This window comes from Sipha flava, unplaced genomic scaffold, assembly GCF_003268045.1.
Source record: "Sipha flava isolate LNK unplaced genomic scaffold, YSA_version1 194_pilon_pilon, whole genome shotgun sequence".
In the NCBI taxonomy this organism is placed as follows: Eukaryota; Metazoa; Arthropoda; class Insecta; order Hemiptera; family Aphididae; genus Sipha; species Sipha flava.
Window position 1 is genome coordinate 375,801 of NW_020272758.1, and position 21,438 is coordinate 397,238.

The window sequence follows — 21,438 nt, forward strand, 5'->3', positions numbered from 1 at the left end:
TGGTTTTATATTCTTATTACACAATATTATTATTTATGATTAGATATAGAAATTGTTAAATAAAATAATTTTGGTATTTATGTTTAAAATGTGTGTGTTTGTGTGAGTGTGCGGGGAAAAGGGGTAAACATCTTTAAAAGCGACAATTTATGAAATAGCAAGCGGCACTGATAAACCTTGTTACGGCTCTGATGACACTACTGCAATGCACATTTTAACTGAATGTTTCAAACGTCAGAAAGAACGAGAAGTCCTTTATTGCACCCACTTAATGATATTCTTCAACCACAACAGTTTATTCAATTAACATAAAATCTGCACCACTAAATATGTATTGTTAAATTACTACACTAATGTAATTTTGAACCTATATATATATATATATAATACGAGTATACCTGATATATTTAGACTTTACTTTTAGGCTCAACGTAATAATTTTATTCGTAAATGTAACATTTTTACACTATTACATTATTAATCCCAACAATTCCATATAGGTAGTTGAGATATTTAATTATAAAAAAATATAAATATAAAAAAACATTTCTTAATATAAGCACCTACGTCAATGTGATAGGTATGGAATTAATTATGGATTTAATATATTCTATATACTACGTGTTTTTCTTAACATTTCTGATAAATCATAAGATACCTTGTGCTAATGATTAATTATCTTCTAAATGTGTATAAGTAATGTTACATAAATCATTAACAATTTGATTGATTGATTTTTTTTTATTTAGGTATTACTGCCAACAATAATGGTCTGGAAGAAAGAATCCTAGAAAGAAAAATTAATTTAGGTAAGCACAGATTTTCTTATTAATGGCTATCTAAATTATTTTTTATTTTTATTAATATTAAAAATATGACGTAGATTATATTTGTTTAATAAGAGTATTGTGTTTTTCGTTGTACTTATAAAATAATTTAAAACTAACTGAAATAAGCAGCAATACTCGTATTTACATACATTTTTTTCGTAATAAATGTTTAACATTATAATTTATTCACTTTTATGACTTTATAAAATTGTTGGGTCTAATTAAACTTAATTATTGTTAATTTATTCAAATAAGGGATTAAATATATCAACTATAAAATAAAAATTGATAATAAATAAAAGAATTAACAATAATAATTAATATCTTATTAATTATAGTAATGCAAGATATTATTTTAAAATAAAGTATACAATAATTTACTTAATTTTTATTTTTTAAAAATAAATCAATATTATTCTAAATACTAAATTTCTCTGTAATTCAAATTTGTATAAAATGTTTGTATGTATAACAATTTATTAGATTTTTACTAAACCTATGTATTCAGTATCTAAATTATGATAATTTAGCTATTAGTATTAGTCGTAGTAGCTTAATAACATATGAGTACTATGAATATTTATGACTTCAAAATAATAGATTTAATGTAATTACACATATGTATGTTCAAAAAAAAAAAACGTTAACACGATAAAATGTAAATTAGAAAATGTATAATATATATTAATATAAGTTTTTAAAAAAGTTACAAAAGTTCAATTTTTTATTATTATTTAGTTTTACTATTCCGAAATACAAAATAGGTTTGTAAAATTAATTCCTTAATTAAATATCGTATGTCCGTGAATATGAATGCAAAAGTAAACAAATTATTTTTACTTTTTTTAATATTAGTCTAATTATATTATTTTGGAGCTGTTATCTTTCCAAAATTCAGATCGATCTCTGTAAACCCAAAAGGGAAAAACACGATTGCGTACGTTCGTTATCGGCCCTAACCTTTTTAAGCTACACAATTCCGTACGATTTTACCTGATTTTTAACTAAACGATTGCCTACGAACTTTTAAACGTTGATACTAATTTTCATACTGGTATTGGTGTAATCACATACCTATACGAGAGAACTTAAAAAAGTTAGTAAATATTTTGTTTTTTATTACTTTTATTACCCATGCTTATTGTTAATGATATTAAATATATTAGATATAACGAAATTTCGTTATGTTATTTCTGTTATATTATATAGGTACGGTATTTTCCGAGTTTCAGTAAAAGTAGTAGATGTCAAGGAATCCAAATTTTGGCATTTTTAATTAATTTATTAACAATAATTTCATTCAAATAAAATCTGTTAATTTTATTTATTTATTAATTACTTTTCTTTTATTTAGTTATTCTCATTTTATTTATTATTTTATTATTATTTTTTTTTTATGAACTATTATAGAACTGTTATATTTATTGTTTATGTTTATTTTTATGTCTATATTTGTTAGACTACATAGGTATTCAATATTATTAGATATAATACAATGAAATTAGTAAATTTCACAACGTTACTTATAATTTAGTAGGCAATTGTGTTTATTTATTTTTCTTACCCACTTTTCTGTTACCCATCTACAAATGTAAGCAATCGCATTGCCAAAAAGGACAAAAATGTACGGAATCGTGTTCTACCCACCCAAAAAATTAAAATTAATACATCCCATCATTGTATGTGGCTCTGAAACATATGCCTAAGAAAGACGAAAAAAGTAAGACTAGATGTTTTGGAAAGAAAAGTTCTATGATCAATCTATAGTCATATCTTATCATATATTAACCTAAAAATCGGGAATCGAACAATACAAAATAATGAAAAGCACCAAAAAATATTCCAGATAACATGTATATCAAGAAAAGCTGCAAAAATATGGTGAATGTGGATCGGGCATGTCTGAAGGTAAAATTATTGCATGATAAAAACAGTAATTAAAGGGATCTGGTAGAAATACGACCATTGGAAAAACCTAGTCTGAGAAGGGAAGATTGTGTGAAAAAAGATATTGAAGAAGTGAATCCGAGTGGATGGAGGTGGCTGAGGATAGAGATAGGTGGAGGACAATTTTTTGTACAGGATATTCTTAAAGGCCGAAAAACACTTCAAAGAAAAATAAAATTGGTCTGATTATAATGTAAGAACTACTTTTGCTACGTATTAAAATTGATTAGTATTCTTTGCGAATTATTTATTATTATTTATATTTATTGGGTAAACTGACATCAATCACTGTAGTGTTCAATGTATTTTGTGTATGCAAAAAATAAAGATTAAAATATATTAACGTTGAATACCTTACGTTTTTATTTTATACTCATAACTTGCACTTTTAAATATATCAGTACATTATCGATGTATTGTTCTACTGCATTGTTGGGCATTTACTCATTAGTGTAATTAAAATCAAAATAAAATTCTCGATGATTCATTATGTCATATCATAGTATATACTTTTTGAAGTCGGTTTATGCTAACGAAAATCTTTTCATGTTTAAGTAACACAAAGAAAAATTCCTATGGACTTTTGATCCTTCGTAATGTATTTTATATTTTATTATTAATCGTAATTTAACTTTAAGAAAAAAAAACAACCATACAAAAGCTTCTTCTTTATTTTAGAAAATGTTTTTTCGCCACAAGATATTTATTTATAAATTGTATCATATAAAAAGATCCTTAAGGTTTTTCAATTTGTTTTTCAAAAATTAACGAGAAATAATAATAATAATAATAATAAACATAAAACTAAGTTACACTAAATTAATTTCTTCGTTAGACGAGTTGTTCTTTTTTTCGGTATCCGCGCGCAATAGTATAATGTACGTAATAATATGGGATACTTGGATAACATTTTCAACGTCCCGAATCCTGTAGAACTACATTTTAAATTTAACGTTGACACAGCGTAATGAACCAATAACATACAATATTATATACATTTGTATTTATTAAAAAAAATAATAATAATAATAACAATTATAATAATAGTAAAATAAACCAAATAAGGCAGTCGAACAAAACAATATATAAAGAGAAAAAAGTGTATATTCTATTAATGTATATACATATATATACATATAAATTAATAGCGTGAACCTCAATAAATATTTTTTAGTTTATTTCATTTTTTTGTTTTGGTCGTGGGAGGTGATAAAACTACACTCACGCATGAACAAACCATTGATGTGTATATTTTTACTGCCACAAAATCCTACATATCGGATTCGCTAAAAAATTTAAATTTTTTCAAAACCCACGTTCGTAAATATGAAAATTTGGTTATTATCACTACATATACAAATATATATACCGTCACTGTATGTATTTTCTTACATTATTGTTACGATTATTTATTTTTCGTGCATTTTAGTTCTCTTTCCAAAAACCGCATACGTCACTTGAATGGTTTCCCTTTATTACAGTCTTTGTGACGTTGAACATTCATGCATTTTAGTTGGTTCGAATGTACAGACTTACGTGAAGCGGGTATAATAAAATATATTCGGCGCGTTCTACGAAAGACTGCTGCAAGTACGGTGTGACGACAATTGTACAAGAATAATTCGTTGTATCGTACGCGATAAACAAATAAATATACATATTTAATCGTGGTGGGAGAAGGGAACAAGGAGCGGAGGAAAAAAAATATAGGAAAAGAGAGTATGTACTTAAATTGTTCACCCCTTCCGTATAATTTAATCGCACGGCGGAAATAAGTTCCTCGGTGCGTTTTTTTCGTTAGAACAAAACAGTAAGAAAAAAAGAAAAAAATAGAAAAAAAATCGTCGAGTCGTGCACGCTTCCCGCGAAAAGTTAGGAGAAGCTGCAATGCGACGACTATAGTGGTTTGCGTGACCTGTGCTATACCATTACAATCGGGGGGTCGTAGGGTTAGCGCCAGAACCACGTTGCCTTATCGTGTGTACTAAAGCAGGTATGTTCACCGACTCCACCCACTGTGTTTTTTTTTTTATTTTTTTTTTTCCTCCCCCCCCCCTCCTCCGGTAGTGACTCCGCTGACGTGTCACGGAATCCCAAACGAAACGCGTATTATGATGTAGTTAAACTTTTTCGGAACACTCGAAAACGTGCGCACGCCACGCGTTACGATTGCCGTACTGCCGAATTCGGTAGAAACCCGACCGCGGGTGCCGACAGGACGTGCCGCGGAGGTTAGGTCACGTCGACGGTGCCGGCTCGCGCCGGTTTCACCGTGCAGTGGACGCGACCGTCCGCGCGGTGTCACAGGGTGGTTTCTGGGCGCGACGAATACGTTTCTAATCGGATTCCGCGGGATAGGCCCGGCGCGCGGCGAGCACGGGGTACTGCGGCGTGCGTGCCGTTGATACATTACGTTGGCCGTGACGGCAACAAAAGTCCACGGTCGATCGCGTATTCTATTAATCCGGTTACCGTACGCCATGGGAATATTCTACTTTCGGCGGTCGTGCACCAGCGCCCCCCGACCGTCCCCTGACCCGGTCGCTGCCCCCTTCCACACCCATATTCGCCACGTGCCCCCGTCCGACCGCCTCGGCCGATCGATATCGCACGCGCGCGAACCGTTGAAAGCCGAAAGAAAACTGTCACGGCGTCCGACCGTCGTCGGGCCGGGTTAGAACGTTAAACGCGCGTTTACGATCATTGAACACGTACAGCTATTACACGTGATAACGCGCGTTCGGGGACGACACGCGTTCAGCGCACCGGTAAAGCAAACACCTCGTCTTCGCGCGTCGGAACACGTCATGACATTTCGTAGACATCCAATGGCTTCGGGCGACGGACCACCGATACTCTTCCCAATTTATTCTTTTTTCTCTTCGTACAGAAAAACTAATAACGTAAATCACAATACTTGGATACGGAGCGACGTGCATACCCATACGTAAGTGTGTTTTTTATAAAATAGAACGAAACCGATATCATCTTACGAGTATACCGCTTTCGTCTACATATGGTCCGCGAACATACGAGCTTTCGCAATGTTCGTCTCCGAAGGGATGCGAAATCCGACCAACTGGTTCGAGAAAACGCGTAGTGGTAATCTGCGATTCACGTGCGAACGTCGACCGAACAACGCGCACGTTCTCCATGTGTACTTCATAAGCGCAACTAGGATGGGCTAGTGGGGATTTAGCCCCCCATAAATATTCCATGTTATACATGGCATATCGCATGTAGCATACTTAACTCACAATAGTGTCACATAAAAAAAAAAGACACATAGCAGTAAATCCAACTTGGGTTAGAATCTAAAATATATTAACATGGTATATAAGAGTAGGGGTGATTTACAGGTTATTTTAAGTTTTGGTAGGAGGGCTGTAGCCCCCCTAGATTTTTTACCCTAGCTGCGCCTATGGTGTTAACCTAACCTAACCTAACCGGCGGCCGTCGAAGTTCTGAGGGGCCACTGTTAGCCGGTCGCGCCGTCGTCACCTGTCTCCCCCCCCTCGAAACGTCATGCGTCATGCGGGGCCAACGTCCGGCGCATGCCGCCTTCGCGTCCAACGCGAAGCGTGTCGTAATATTACCGTTACTGCGCGTTTGGATGCGTTCAAACAGCTTGTGCGCGAAACGTTCGATTTGTCGAGGCGGTGTTCACGGTCAGAGCAATTGAGAACGAGGTGAACACAGGGCGCCCTTTCGAATCGTCGGAACAGAAAGTTTTCACGTTCCCTGTCCCGTGTATATGCACGCATTTGGAATGCGAACGCTTTTGATGTACGTTTCGACGAGTGTGTTCGACGTGACACTTTTTCCTTATTTTTCTTTTTTCCGTTCTTTTATTTTTGCGTTCCATTCGTTTTGTTTTTATTGCCATTAGTGTTTTATTCCGCGCAACGCCTGCGGTCGATACGGCGTAACGTCGACTGTGACGCGGCATTCCTTTTACCGCTATACAAACGTAACCGTTCGGATATCTCGTGCTACAATAAATAACCTAGAAATTTAAATTTAAACAGTCGTCGGGTCAACAACCGTACGAACACGCTCATGGCGCATACACTTTTATTAACAGTTGCAGGACAATAATCATTTTTCATGGACTCAAAAAGAAAACCGCAATGGTTTAATCCAAAGTCTAATCGATAAATCCAGTCGAACGATTACATCGGATCTCTTGAGTAAATAAACTTCAATAAACGTATAAATATTAGTTACAAATTGACGTTTTGAGACATTATAATATTAGGTATGTGTTTTATAACGATATCAAATTTCATAATTTAACCTAATCACACTTACGACTGAAAATATGACAAAAACAACTATATTTCTCTCATCCAATGAGAATCTCATTATTTCCATGGAATAATTTGAACCATCTTCATAGATTTTTCACTATCGTCATTGTTTATAACGTAAACTTATACACGTTCTTTGCGAATATTTCTGTTTTAAATGTCCATGGTTTTTTCAATTTGAGTCATCTGTTGAAGTATTAGTTAAATATGAAGACTGAGCTCATCTTATTACAATCGTTGACACAATAACTCATTGAGAACTTTTTCTTTTCTTTTCGAACAATACTTATACAACATTAATATAAATAAAAGCAAACTAGTAATTTCGTTGGTACTCGAAAATTCAATTCAATATTATTTTTATTCATTCATAATCGATTTTTAAAAATAAATCTAAGTAAATTTTTAAGTTTTTAAACTATTTTAAACAGTATTGTCTGTAAATATACATATTGATAACTACATACATGATGTAATTAATTATAATAATGGTATTTCTGATTTATTCAGATTGCAGCAAAGGGTATTTTTAATATTTAGTTATACGTATAAAATTTTTTTATGGATTATTCAAAAAGCAACAAAAACGTACACGTATTCCACGTATGTATTCTCAAAACAAATGATAAAGTTTGCAATGAAATATTCACTAAAAATAGTACCTACCCAATTCGAGAGTGCAAGGACAAAGACAATTGTTTATACCCACAAAAACACAAACACACAAACCCTTTTCAACCAACTTTATAAATGTAGTAAACTATAAAAAATAATCAATATGTATTTTAGGAATAATTCTTTAATATCAGCGTCATTTTGAAATAAGAATATCAGGACATACACGCGTACAAAAACACGAGCGCGTGTGTGCTTGCCCATCTAATACTAACATACATTACATAGAAAGGAGTAAATTTTATTCCAAAAATTCGTACACAAAAGGTCGTCTCTTGCTTTTATGGGTCCATTTATTGCGATATTCTCGTGAAAGCAATGATAACGACGACGATACCTTGGAGTATTTTTAGACAGAGAAATATTTTAAGTTTATCCGACACCGCGTTAGTCGAACGTCAATAAAATGTATGTTGTAGTTTCAAAAATTTATCGAAATGCTTGCATACTTGTATATATATTAATCATAGAAATAACAGAGAATATGTATAATTTACTTATGTACTCCTAGCTATATTGACAAATTAAGCACCTTTCCGACAAAACACGAGTTTTTCTTATGTTATTCCCTCCGAATTAAACTCCGAAGTCATATCCTCAAATTATGCAATAGCAGATGCTAAAATATATCATTTTTCGTTCTGCAAACTAAAGGATTTTTTCTTATTCCCCTTTCAAACGTTAAGAATAATGAGTAACACAATTAAAAGAATTGGTTTTTAGATTTTGCAAATCTTGGAATTTTAAAAATATGTAAGATAATTTAATAAAAAAATGTAAAATTAAAAACAAATACCATAATTTAGAAAATAGAACCACAACACATATTTTAATTTTATATTACACACTTAACATTTCGTATTACACAAAGTGTGTCGTACTGCACAACATTTTAGTCCCTGTACAATTGTTATAACAAATATATTTTCCTGCTATTCATCATGTTTTTATAAAAAATATATATTTTTATTGATAGTATATATAAGTTTGTGTGTGTTTCATAAAATATACTAAATGGCTAGGTAGTGACAATTTTTTATTTGTTCCGTCTATGTTTTATACAACAGGTTAAGCATTATTTTCAGGACGGTCGCACGACCATCATGTCATGAAGTGCAAAATTAAGTGTACTGATGATTTTTTTTTTTTGTACATTACACAAATTACGTATGCGGATCAAGTATTCGGTTTAGGCGAGACCTTGGAGAGTTTCGGGTCAACCGTCTCTCTCTCTCTCTCTCTCTCTCGTTCTCTCTTTCTCACTCTATCTCTCTCCTTCACACTCCCTTTATCTATCTATATTTTTCTCATTTTCCACCATAGCCGCTCCTCTCTTTTGCTGCTTCCCCTATGCTTCCCTCTCCTTTCTTTTTCGCATTCTCCTTCTTTTTTCCTTGGTTACTACTATACCATCGCTTTTGCTGCTGCTTCTGCTACTACCGCTGCTGCTGGGTTCGACTAAACAGAAATCGATATCGTTGCTCTGTTTTCCCCTGACTGCGTGTAAATATAATACAATTTTCAATCCCTATATTCGCTCAACCGTTCCTCAACTGTCACCATATATGATGTACCATTGTCACCAGAAACAAAATTATTTGTATTTTTAATTTTTTATTTAGTAAATGATTAATATAACTATATTAATGATAAATTTACAGAGACTTTTAATTCTATCAAAAGCTTTAATATTTTTTTTAATGTTCTGTATAAAGTATTCAAACTGAAAATATAAAAATTTTAAATATTGATCATAAGTTTTAGAATTTATGTATACAATTTAAGATTGTTTGTAGTTTTATAGATTTAAAGAAGAAAAAAACAATGTTTATAAATAGATATACGAATAAATACTTATTTTTATGGGTGCATTAATTTTCAATTGTATCCATATAATACATGATATAATGAAGTATGAAATATTTTTCTATTTTTTTTTATTTAGATTGTTAAGTGTACACAACGTGCTCAAACTGTCTTTTTCAAGGGATGGATCCAAAATAGAGCGCCACAGGTGCCGTTTTCCGGATGGACGAGAGGTAAATATGTCCTTTAGATGTGAATTATATTGCTTTTATCGATTATAATCAATCTGTATTATTCACAAGATGAAATTGCGTTTAGAGTATTTAGATTTCAAAATAAAAATAGTTTTATCAAATCGCCATAGTGTAATATGAAGATAAATTTAGTTTGATTCTATAATTTTTTTTTCAGAGGGTTAACGTGCTTGAGCCCTCTCCAGCAGTCCGGAGGGGGCAGGCCGACGAGGGTATAAGAGTTGCACTCGACCATGTCCATTGCTGACACTGATTCTTCATTCTCCAGTGAAGAAAAAAGCCTATTCCGTCCGTTCACCCGCGAATCACTGAGGGCCATTGAACAGCGCATAGCCGAAGAGCATGCTAAACAGAAAGAACTTGAGGAAAAAAGAGCTGAAGGGGAGGTGAGTTTTCTTGAACACTGGCCAAGTTAGCCAGAGTCCATTTCATGTTCTCGTCGTTAAATTTTGACTCTACCAACATATTTTTGGAAGCAAAATTTATAGCTGAACACTTTTTGACGTCCAAAATAAAACTACAATTAGCTTTAAATACGATTTAAATGCGGAATTTAAGACGGAACTTGCGTGTATATGTGCCAAGTTTTAAAAACGATCCAATATTAATGTTATTTGTTTTATTATTTAACAACAGCCCTTGCCATGGAAAAAAAATAAAAATAAAGACGTAAGCAAGTAGAAAAATCTAGAGGAAATACTAATAGTTAGGCCACAATCTTGGCTTAGAATTCATCATTTTTTCATATTCGATTACATTTATATCGTACATACGTTGTATTGTCACATGATGTACATAATACATTGGTACTGATTTACTTGCTATATTATACTTTGAGCAAATGTACAAAAAGCATGTTACAACATAAGTTCTTAGTGTCACGTAACATAATGTCAACGCTCAATAGTAATTAAATCAATAGGTCCATAAACATGAGCTTAACAAAAATAAAGAATCTATTATCGTACATATAAATATTTACTAGTATAATATACGAGTATATTATGTAATTATACATTTATTATTATATTGTAATGTACATTTATTTAAATCTGTATCATAATATAACAGTAGATATACCGTCATTTATTTAAGTACGTATTATATTTAGTAATAGTAGTTTCTAGAATAGATTTCGCTAGACTAAAGGTAACGTTCATAATAAAAGGAATGAGCTGCTATTGTCATATATTATAACGCTAAAACACTGTAATAGTTGTTATTAATCTCACTCATTGATTAAACTTGATTCATTAACCGATTAAGGAATAAATTAGTCGTAGTATAAACAGTAACCTAACTAAGTGATTATAATATAACAAGACTTCATGGATAAAAAAATTTAAATAACCTTTTTTTATACCAACTAACTTGTTATTCATCAGCATTAAAAAATGAATTAATGGTAATCTGTGATTTTATTTAAACGTAATTAATTTGATATCACTAGTATGAATTTTTTAGTATAAACGTACAATAAAGTGCATATTAAAAGATTCTCTACCCACTACTAATGAAAAAAAAAAAAAAGGCTAAAAACCTAAAAACAATTTCTATCTGTTTACTTGGAACGAATAGTACAAATTATTGTATACATCATCACTATTATTAACTTTCATTAAATAACTTAAAATAAAAATTAGTATTCGCACGTTCCATACGAATTATTCAACCATTTTATAAAGGCAAATAATTGCATCGTGTCGGTTCTGCGTTTTTACATAAATCTCTACTTATCATTCGATTCATCGGTTCATTATTATATGTTCAAGATTTCCTCATTACACTTAATATACTTATTATAATTAAGTACGTTCAAGATCTGCCTCGCACCATATGCTACAGTTGTCGTGTTCAAAAAAATTAAATTTATTTTACAATCAATTTTGTGACGAATGAAACACTCTGCGCAGTTATTTAATGTATAAATCGATTGCTCCACGACAAATTGTTTACAAGTTTTAATTTCATTGCGTTGACGGCGGTCGCGCTATAGAAACGCGCATTGTATTGTGCCCGTCCGGTGTACTATGGTGTACCAGGTGATAACGTGAACGATTCGCGTTTGTATTGTGATCGGATACAATGCGACGTAACTTAACATAACGAAATCGTATCGTATCGAATCGGTTAACCATAAAATAGACATGTATGGATGTACGCTCCTGACACGACGTGTAATTGTTACGTCAAATTAAACAGTGTGTATGTGAAAAAGACGTGTTTACATGTAAACTATACATGTTCATATATTTGTATTACCTACTGCATTTTCGTTAAGGAACTTGTTCTAGGAACGTCATTCAATTGTTTATTTTTTGAAACCACTACAAAAAAATATTCTTATTCTTTTTTGCCCCATAGAAAATATTGTATTTTAATGTAGTATCAATTCGAAAAGTATTTTGAACAACATTTTATACACGATATTGAAAAAAAAAAAAAAAAATGTTTTTTTTATCACGTCCGATATATATTTGTATATAAATTATAAATATAATACTCTAATCGTTTAATAATTATTTATATATGGGTTTAGTCAAGCGATGAGAAACACTAACGAATTCCTTTTTATATTTAAAGAACAAAAAATTCGATCAAGACATTGGAAACAATTTTTCTTCGGGTACCATATTATTTAACAGACGTTGGACATCATATTAGCTATTTGATCTTCATTAATAGCTATTCTGAGTAGAGATATTGTGGATATATTAAACCACTTTTTGAGGTTGTCCAACCAAGAAATTTGAGATCTTCCACGGTTCTTTTGTCCTTTTATTTTACCCTGAATTATTCATTGTAGTAGACTATATTTTTCTGGACGTCACATATATATGTCCTGGATACTGAAGTTGTCATGATTTTATTGTTTTTACTACTTATGATTTTAATACCTTTATTTATCTTTAATTGGAAACAATTAACTAACTTTAAATCTAACTATTCCAGATAAAATGAACTAAATCCGTAGAAAAATTAGCTATTTCTTAATTCCCAATAAAGTTTTTAGAACTATCACATTTGTTTATCATACATTTAAGTAATTTTGAATTCGATCTCAATATTTTATTCTAACTTATATCATTTATAATGCGACGATAATGGTTTTGAGCAAGTAAAAGTAAGATATACCCTGCGTTCTATACTCAAACTTAAGCACAGCCAACCAAATTTTACAATTGATATGACTATGTTTGACACTTGGTCTAAAGTTTAAACTGCACAGACACTGCCCGCAAAAACAAATTTGTGGAAGAATTTTTTTTTTTTCACAGAAATTTTAATTCAACTGATATTTGATATAAGTAGTAAGAAAAAAAATATCGCCAGTTCAGGCATCTATGCCAGTGGAAAGGCAAAGAAAAGACGAAAAATTAAAAAAAAATTTATTCAACCACTCTACACGGCCCCCTCATCATAACTTTTGTTGATAACATTACCTAAACACATGACAAACAACAACGAGAAGATGACGTATTACAATTTCTATTGTTTCTACTAGACGTTCATATGTAAATTACACACGCCTATAAATACATACATACATATATATACGTATAAATACACGGTTATGTAATTGTATCATTGCATCATATTGTGCATTATGTAAATCGCATTTGGCCGCAGACGCCGCCGTCGCCACCGGCTGACGTTCGAGGAGAACCTCTAGGCGACGGGTGGCGGCGACCTCCCGCAATAGAAATGTTGTACGGTGCGGTAGTTCAATATTATCGTTACAGATTCGGTATGAGGACGAGGACGAAGATGAAGGTCCCCAGCCGGACGCGACTCTGGAACAAGGAGCTCCCCTGCCGGTCCGTTTGGTTGGCACGTTCCCACCGGAATTAGCGTCCGTACCGCTCGAGGATATCGACCCTTACTATCACAATCAAAAAGTAAGTATACACCACGAGCCATCGAGTCGAGTTGTCGCAGTCGGTTCCTGCGAGGCGGAAGACCGTCCGGAAAAAAACCCAAAGCTGCGGCATCGTCGGCGGCGGTCACGGAGTAGAATAGTCACATAACGCATAGCTTGTGACCATTTCCGCCTGCTGCGTTTACTGACGGTCAACTTTTGTTTTTCATTTTACAGACTTTTGTAGTAATTAGCAAAGGAAAGGATATCTTCAGGTTCAGCGCCACCGACGGCCTTTGGGCACTCGACCCCTTCAACCCCATCCGCCGGGTGGCTATATACATACTAGTCCACCCGATATTTTCTGTAACAATCATCACTACTATACTTACAAACTGTGTGTTCATGATAATGCCCCCCACTCCAACTATCGAAGCGTCCGAGTAAGTTCATAAGCTCAATAACTTTTAAGTACAACACGATTTTTGTAATTTTTTTTATCTATTATTCGTTTACTTTTTGATTTTGTGTTTTATTATTATTATTATTATTATCATTGTTTAATTGTTATTATTGCTATTGTTATATTGATATATTATTGTTCTTATAATCCTTTACATATATATTATATATATACGTAATCTCTATGTTTTATTTTACATCAAGTATCCAACGTTTCATACATTATTATATTATGTTCCAATTATTATTATTATTATTATTATTATTATTATTGTTATTGTTATTATTATTATTATTATTATTATTACTATTCGACCTTAGGTTTATATTATTTTTTTATTAGAACTTACTGACATTTATTTAATTATTAATGATTATTATACGTTAGAAAGTCTTAGCTTATACATACTAGATCGCTAGAAAACATGGTAAATTGTTGAGGATAGTGTTATTATGTGTATGTAGCGTTAGGATGATTATTATTGATTTTTATAATTTATGTTTTATATTGTAATCTAATCGTTTCCAGAGTAATATTTACCGGCATCTACACATTCGAATCGGCTGTGAAAGTAATGGCCCGAGGTTTCATATTAGAACACTTCACCTATCTTAGAGATGCATGGAATTGGCTAGACTTCATTGTTATTGCATTAGCGTGAGTAGTAGAAGTAGATTTGTAGATACCGTTATTATGGCGATATAACCACAATTGAAAGGGAAGGTATGATGGTATTTGTGGTATGGTGGGTTGTGGGTAAGCAGGGTATCGCAAACGATAAAATCGAATCCACGGCGGTTTTATTATTCTTATAGTTTATTCGCTCCGCGTTTAAAAAAAAAAAAAAAAAAAAAACATTAATTGAAAAGGGGCAAATTATTTTCTCGTTTTATTTTACGTATGTATATGTAATATCCATATAGAAGTATCTGTGGAATACATTATTATTTAGTATCGGATATGAAAGCATATATGTATTTTGTATACATGTTTTATAATACACATACATATAAATGTATTTTCTTTTGTTAATAGTATAGTGTAATAGATTTTACTCGAAATTTAGACGAATAGCCGATAACCATTAGAATCGGATTTTAATGAAACCTAGTCATATACACATATGAATATATATATTTATATAGATATGTATATATGGCGTACACATAATATATGCCATTTATACATATTATATACAAATAGTTGATATTGTTATTTTAATTAGAATATACTTAGTTTACAGCCCTTTTATTTTAGAAGGTAGGTTTAAATATTTTGTGGACTCGGTATCCATATATTGATTAGTAAAACATGATAATTTAATTGTAGCATGTGTAGTTAAATATTTTAATTTTCAGTTACGTTACTATGGGTATAGAACTTGGAAATTTAGCTGTTCTTCGAACATTTCGAGTACTGCGAGCGCTCAAAACTGTAGCCATTGTGCCTGGTAAATATAACTCGATATCACATCAATTATATTACATTTTACAATATTATTCTACTTGTTATAAATTTTATTTAAACGGATAAATACGAATATTATAATTATTCGATTAAAAAAAAATGTAAAGGCAAACTAAATAATAAATTGTTTGTGGTTTCACTTAAACAGGATTAAAGACTATTGTTGGAGCTGTGATAGAATCCGTGAAAAACCTCAGGGATGTCATAATATTAACAATATTTTCACTATCTGTGTTCGCATTATTGGGATTACAAATTTATATGGGTGTATTAACGCAAAAGTGTATCAAGGAGTTCCCCCTTGACGGTTCAGCTGGTAACTTAACCAACGAAAATTGGTTTGCATTCACGTCAAATTCATGTAAGTACCATTTTTATTATTATAAACAGTTCCATTGAACTTTTATTATAGTCGAGTAAATATAAATAACCATATTTGTGTGATACAGCAAATTGGCAGAAAACAGAAGAAGAAGACTATACGTTATGCGGGAACGGTACAGGCGCGGGGTATGACATAAGATATTATCATCATATAAAATCGATATACAATTTGGATTATAAGGTATATAAAATATATACAAACGTTTAATTTGTGTTTAGTCAATGTCAGCCTGGCTACATCTGTATTCAAGGCTTTGGAATGAATCCCAACTACGGGTATACTAGTTTTGATACGTTCGCATGGGCCTTACTGTCGGCGTTCAGGCTAATGACTCAAGACAACTGGGAAGCCCTATACCAACAGGTACGATATCCATGCTCTTAAAAAATGTTGTTTTAAGTGCCACGTGTAATTCAATCATCCCATTTCACAACACTAATTTTACTAAAATAAAAATATAGTCAACGCTTGTATGACCACTAGTATGACAAATATTTATTGTATTTTATTAATTAATGTGTGAAAAAAAATCTAAAAGGTAGTAAAAGGTAGATATAAAAATATTATTTCGGTGTCTGTATACATAGGTGTTAAGAGCCGCTGGACCGTGGCATATGTTCTTCTTCATCGTCATAATTTTCCTCGGTTCGTTCTATCTTGTCAATTTGATATTGGCCATCGTAGCGATGTCCTATGACGAGCTTCAGAAGAAAGCGGAAGAAGAAGAGGCGGCTGAAGAGGAAGCGATCAGGGTGAGTGGGCACCGTGATTGGAATGCTTATGGGGTGGTGCTGAAAATTACTCGTATTGTGTTAATCAAATGTTTTAGGAAGCTGAACAAGCAGCCAAAGACAGAGAAGTTCGGAGGCAAGCTCACGAGGAGAGGGTGGCGGAACGTGCGGAAAGAGCGCGGCACGTCACCCAACATCCGAAATCGCCTTCGGACTTTTCGTGCCAAAGCTACGACAACATGTTCGCTGGCCAGGATCGAGGGATTGGCGACGACAATCACCGGGAGAAAATGAGCTTACGGTCCGCGTCCATGACGAGTCATGACAAACATTCGGATACGGCTAGTGTCGATCGGCAGAATGGGAAAACGAGAAAAGTACGCAATCACGACCCATCAATGATGGTGATGTTTCAACAGGTTGACACCAGTAAACTGAGTAATGAGCTCTTTTCAAAGATTCGAAAAACATTCGTTCGATTTTCATCTATCATCTAGACAAAATGTCAGAATATTGTTAATTATAATAATATAACATTAAAAATGTTTGCATATAATATTCTACTAGCCATTAATTTCATGAGTAGATATGACAAGTGCATCCTAATCCAATGAGGAAATCGTTAAATTTTTCGAGTCATTGCACTTGATGTGTCAACACTGTTCTCTAAGAAATCGTATCGTCGAACTATTTTTACACTTTACATTTTATCGTTTTGTATTTCAGGCCAGTCTAAGCTTGCCAGGTTCTCCTTTCAATATCAGACGGGCTTCCCGTGGTAGCCATCAATTGTCACATCGAAACGGGAGACCCAGATTTACCGGAGCCGACACGAAGCCGTTGGTCTTAAACACGTTGCTCGACGCAGAGGTACGATTTAAAGCACAAATATACGAGTAATACTTTTTTTTGAATTGTATGATATAAAAAAAAATAATAATAATATTTGTAAATCATATTGTCGTCAATACTTGTGAAAATAATTATTCATCGTACTTTGAACTTTGAACTATTGTAAAAAAAATAAAAATACTAGGCTCAATATATTCAGTTTTCAATACTTATTATAATGATTTGTATTAAATATCGAAGCTCAATAAATAACAAAATTATTATTTAATATAAATTTAAACAGTCTTAGGACGAAATTTAACATTATTCCTTAGTTTTTCAGCTTTTTCTCGGTATTGGAAAAACTAATATTACTTAATATTACTATAATATTTCTAATTACTGTGAAAATTAAAAACCTCTCAAATCTAAATATTCTTTCTTCAGTATCGAAAATTGTTTTTTTCTTTTCTAATAATCTTGTAATATTCCAGGAGCATTTGCCTTATGCGGACGATTCTAACGCAGTAACTCCAATGAGTGAGGAGAACGGCGCAATCATCGTGCCTGTATCTTACGCTAACTTCGGGTCGAGACATAGTAGTTATACGTCTCACACGTCCCGGATCACATACACGTCACACGCAGATCTGTTTAAACCACCAATGACCAAAGAGAGACAGCTAAGATCGAGGTCGGCCAGAAATTATTACAACCCTTCTGAACAGAGATACTATCAAGACGTAAGAATCTCATGTTAAAATAAATGCGTTTCCAAAATCTAACTATCGATGTTTCATCAAGAATACCCGAAAACATCATCATTAGAAACTAGATAAAAAGCAATAAAAGTTTGATTTAAATGCATCATTAGTAAATCATAAACTGATAACATATTTAAACTACATAATGTTATTTTATTAAAGCCTTAATACTTTTATCATTTTTGCTTACAACATTTTTAAATAGTAGGTTTTATGTACATTTTTAAGACATATTTAATATGTTGAACAAAAATATCTCAAAGGATGTCATAATTTTAAAAACATCGAATAAAAAATGTTATAAACATGTTAATAATTTTAACGAAATTAGAACATATTCAAAAAATGAAAATTCATTGACATATTTCGATTAAGTTTGAAATTATAAAATATCTTAATAATCCTAAAATAATTTTCTATACAATTCGAAGCATAAAACCATTGAAGACTGAAATAATGTAGAATTGGTTTTTGATAAATTGAAAAATAAGTTATTTTCAAAATATTTTTTAGAATTATTCAACTATAATTTATAAAATAAAGAAAATTTCCGATCTTATACCATCTTCCTTAAGCTTGCCATGGTTCATAGGATTTAAAAAAGAAAACATTTAGAATAGTATTGGTGAAATCCCAGTTGTTTTTAATTAGATCGTGTGAGTGATAAAATCGTATATGTGAAATTCCAATAGACAACTTTCCCTCTCAATCCCTTTGTGCGGTTGTGCTTGCACCACAAGCGGTTTATATCACTGTCGTATTCGTGGTTCACATCAGATTTAATGAGCCTGTGTGGTTTTCAGGATGATTTCGATTCGAGTTCCATGTCGAAATCGAAACAGCAGGTAGACGAATGTGGCTACAATGATTCACAGAAACACACGGTTGTGGATATGAGAGGTAAACGATTCGTAATTATAGATTTATAAATAAGTAATGGGATACTTCGATGCCATTGCCGTAGTAAATGGTCATGATCAGAACAGGCAGGCTGACAATAAGTGGTCAATTATTATAGATAAATGGTCAATGCCTTTGTTTCTTCCGAAGGGGATATTAAGAGCACAATATGTATACGTTAAATTAGTCCCCGTATAATACCTGCTTAAATATCCCGTATACAAAATATCGTACAAGTTTATGCAATAAACATATGAATTTGTGTTGTACTCTTTCTTTCAATTATTGAAATAAATTATAAAAAAAAAACAAAATACCATACTAAAAAATTATATTTTAACAAGTAACTTTTTTTTATCTTTTTTTAACAAATTGCATGTAATATGATATTGAAATTTGTTTCCATTCGAACGATTAGAAACAAATAAATTTCAATTGGTAATTTTTAACTGAACATTTTAAATCTATTCGAGTCTTGAGTATTGATTTATTATAACGTACTAATGTTCAACAATAACATTCTCTAAAATATAATTTCAACGGGCTGGGAAGATTAGTTGTTGATAGCAGCACCAATGATTCTGCCCTCGGGGTAATACATTTCTTACCATACACAGTATTACCGTACTGAATTAAAAAAGTAAAACAAAAAGTGACATTTATACGATATATTATATTACATTTACACGATTATACGACCTGTTAGTTAATAATAATTAAATAAAATTATTAATAAATAACTAAGTTAGGTTGTTGTGGTTCTGTATATACATATGATGTTAGTATTATGATTACAGACGTTATGGTATTGAACGACATCATCGAACAGGCGGCCGGTCGTCATAGCCGAGGCAGCGATAAAGCAGGTACGCCCCCGATGACTGATTCGCTTACGTCGCGATTAAGACGTTGCCGAATGTGTATAATAATATTATGATAATAATCTTCTTGTAATTATTACTGTTTTCTTAATTGTTCGTATGCCGTATACGTCGTATTGTCTATATTTGTGCGTGTCCCCTGAAAAAAAAAAGCTGTATAAACTATATTATACTCGCTAACACCCTGTATAGACTTGCATGAAGTGTGCGCATAAATATTACTTGTATATACATTGTCTTCCGTCTTCGCGTGGTATGCTGTCTCTACTCGAACACAGCACACCGTTTCTGATTTAACGCATATAACACAAAAAAAAATATTATGATTTCTCATATGAAATTATTCATCCCGGCTCATCTAATGTGAAGTCAGAATGATCATTTTCTTTTCCAAATGCAAAGTCCGAAATGCTTTTCTTCGAACAAGAACAAGTATTCGAAATAAACGAAATTAATATTTAAACTACCTAAGTATGTGTGAAACGAACAGACCAATTAATAATCGATATGCAACGTTAACAACGATGCCGCCAACAAGTTAAACAAAAAAATTTTACTGAACATAATTTTCGAGAAGGACTTTTTAAGCGAACTTATGGTTTATTTACAATCGAATTTTGAACTGGGTGAGTTAATTCGTTTAAACTTAAAACAAATCATATTATTATATTTAAATACAGTTTTTCATTAATTATACTCAAGCATATGATTCAATAAATTTGAAAAACAAAATCCAATTTAGTTACTTGATTTAATAAAAAAGAACAAAATGATTTAAAGAAAAATATGCAAATGTTATTTATTTGAATACAAAAATTACTAAAATATTTTTTATGAAATCTTATACTAATTTAGTGTACTATAATTTTTGTTTGATTTAATTCTATACCTATTGCCATACAAAATGATACCACAGCTAATTTACATACGTGTATCAACTTATAAATATATTTTTCACATAATTCTGTAGTTCAGATATATTTTATTTTGTTTGAATCATTGCTAACATGTTCTGAAAAAAAGGCATTTATATACCAAAGTGGAAGCAAAAAATATTAATTCAAAGTGCCGGAATATCATACGAGAAACCATAATATAGTATATATATATTATATTTTTCAATCCATTTATGTATATATATTATATAAAAAAAATACCTACTTCATCGGCACAAGTTCCAAGTTTCACAATACACGGGAGTGTGCATTATGTACAATAATTGTTATATTATCGTTATTATTAGAAAAAAAAAAAGGTGTTTCTTATGTATTACTCTTAATATAACTTACAAAAATTGCTTACTCAGTACTTTTGTCCATGCATGACATTACATAC

The 21,438-nt window shown here is 31.9% G+C and overlaps 1 protein-coding gene across 6 annotated transcripts in view; it reads left to right on the plus strand.

The window, feature by feature from the left end:
• The first annotated feature begins 749 nt into the window (after positions 1–749).
• The window catches only part of LOC112681697 (sodium channel protein para-like), a 29,253-nt gene continuing 8,564 nt past the window's right edge, over positions 750–21,438 (plus strand). For 3 of the 6 annotated variants that reach the window (XM_025551978.1, XM_025551980.1, XM_025551979.1), the window contains exons 1-17: positions 750–809; positions 9,708–9,801; positions 9,980–10,208; positions 10,459–10,491; positions 13,566–13,721; positions 13,919–14,124; positions 14,673–14,801; positions 15,503–15,594; positions 15,760–15,972; positions 16,061–16,121; positions 16,215–16,359; positions 16,584–16,748; positions 16,826–17,104; positions 17,454–17,597; positions 18,053–18,301; positions 19,126–19,222; positions 20,020–20,088. In XM_025551978.1, coding sequence (XP_025407763.1) covers positions 10,056–10,208; positions 10,459–10,491; positions 13,566–13,721; positions 13,919–14,124; positions 14,673–14,801; positions 15,503–15,594; positions 15,760–15,972; positions 16,061–16,121; positions 16,215–16,359; positions 16,584–16,748; positions 16,826–17,104; positions 17,454–17,597; positions 18,053–18,301; positions 19,126–19,222; positions 20,020–20,088 — 2,191 coding nt within the window. In that variant the 5' untranslated portion in view covers positions 750–809; positions 9,708–9,801; positions 9,980–10,055. The remainder of the gene's footprint in view (positions 810–9,707; positions 9,802–9,979; positions 10,209–10,458; positions 10,492–13,565; positions 13,722–13,918; positions 14,125–14,672; positions 14,802–15,502; positions 15,595–15,759; positions 15,973–16,060; positions 16,122–16,214; positions 16,360–16,583; positions 16,749–16,825; positions 17,105–17,453; positions 17,598–18,052; positions 18,302–19,125; positions 19,223–20,019; positions 20,089–21,438) is intronic. The other 3 variants (XM_025551981.1, XM_025551982.1, XM_025551983.1) reach the window with 2 other exon arrangements.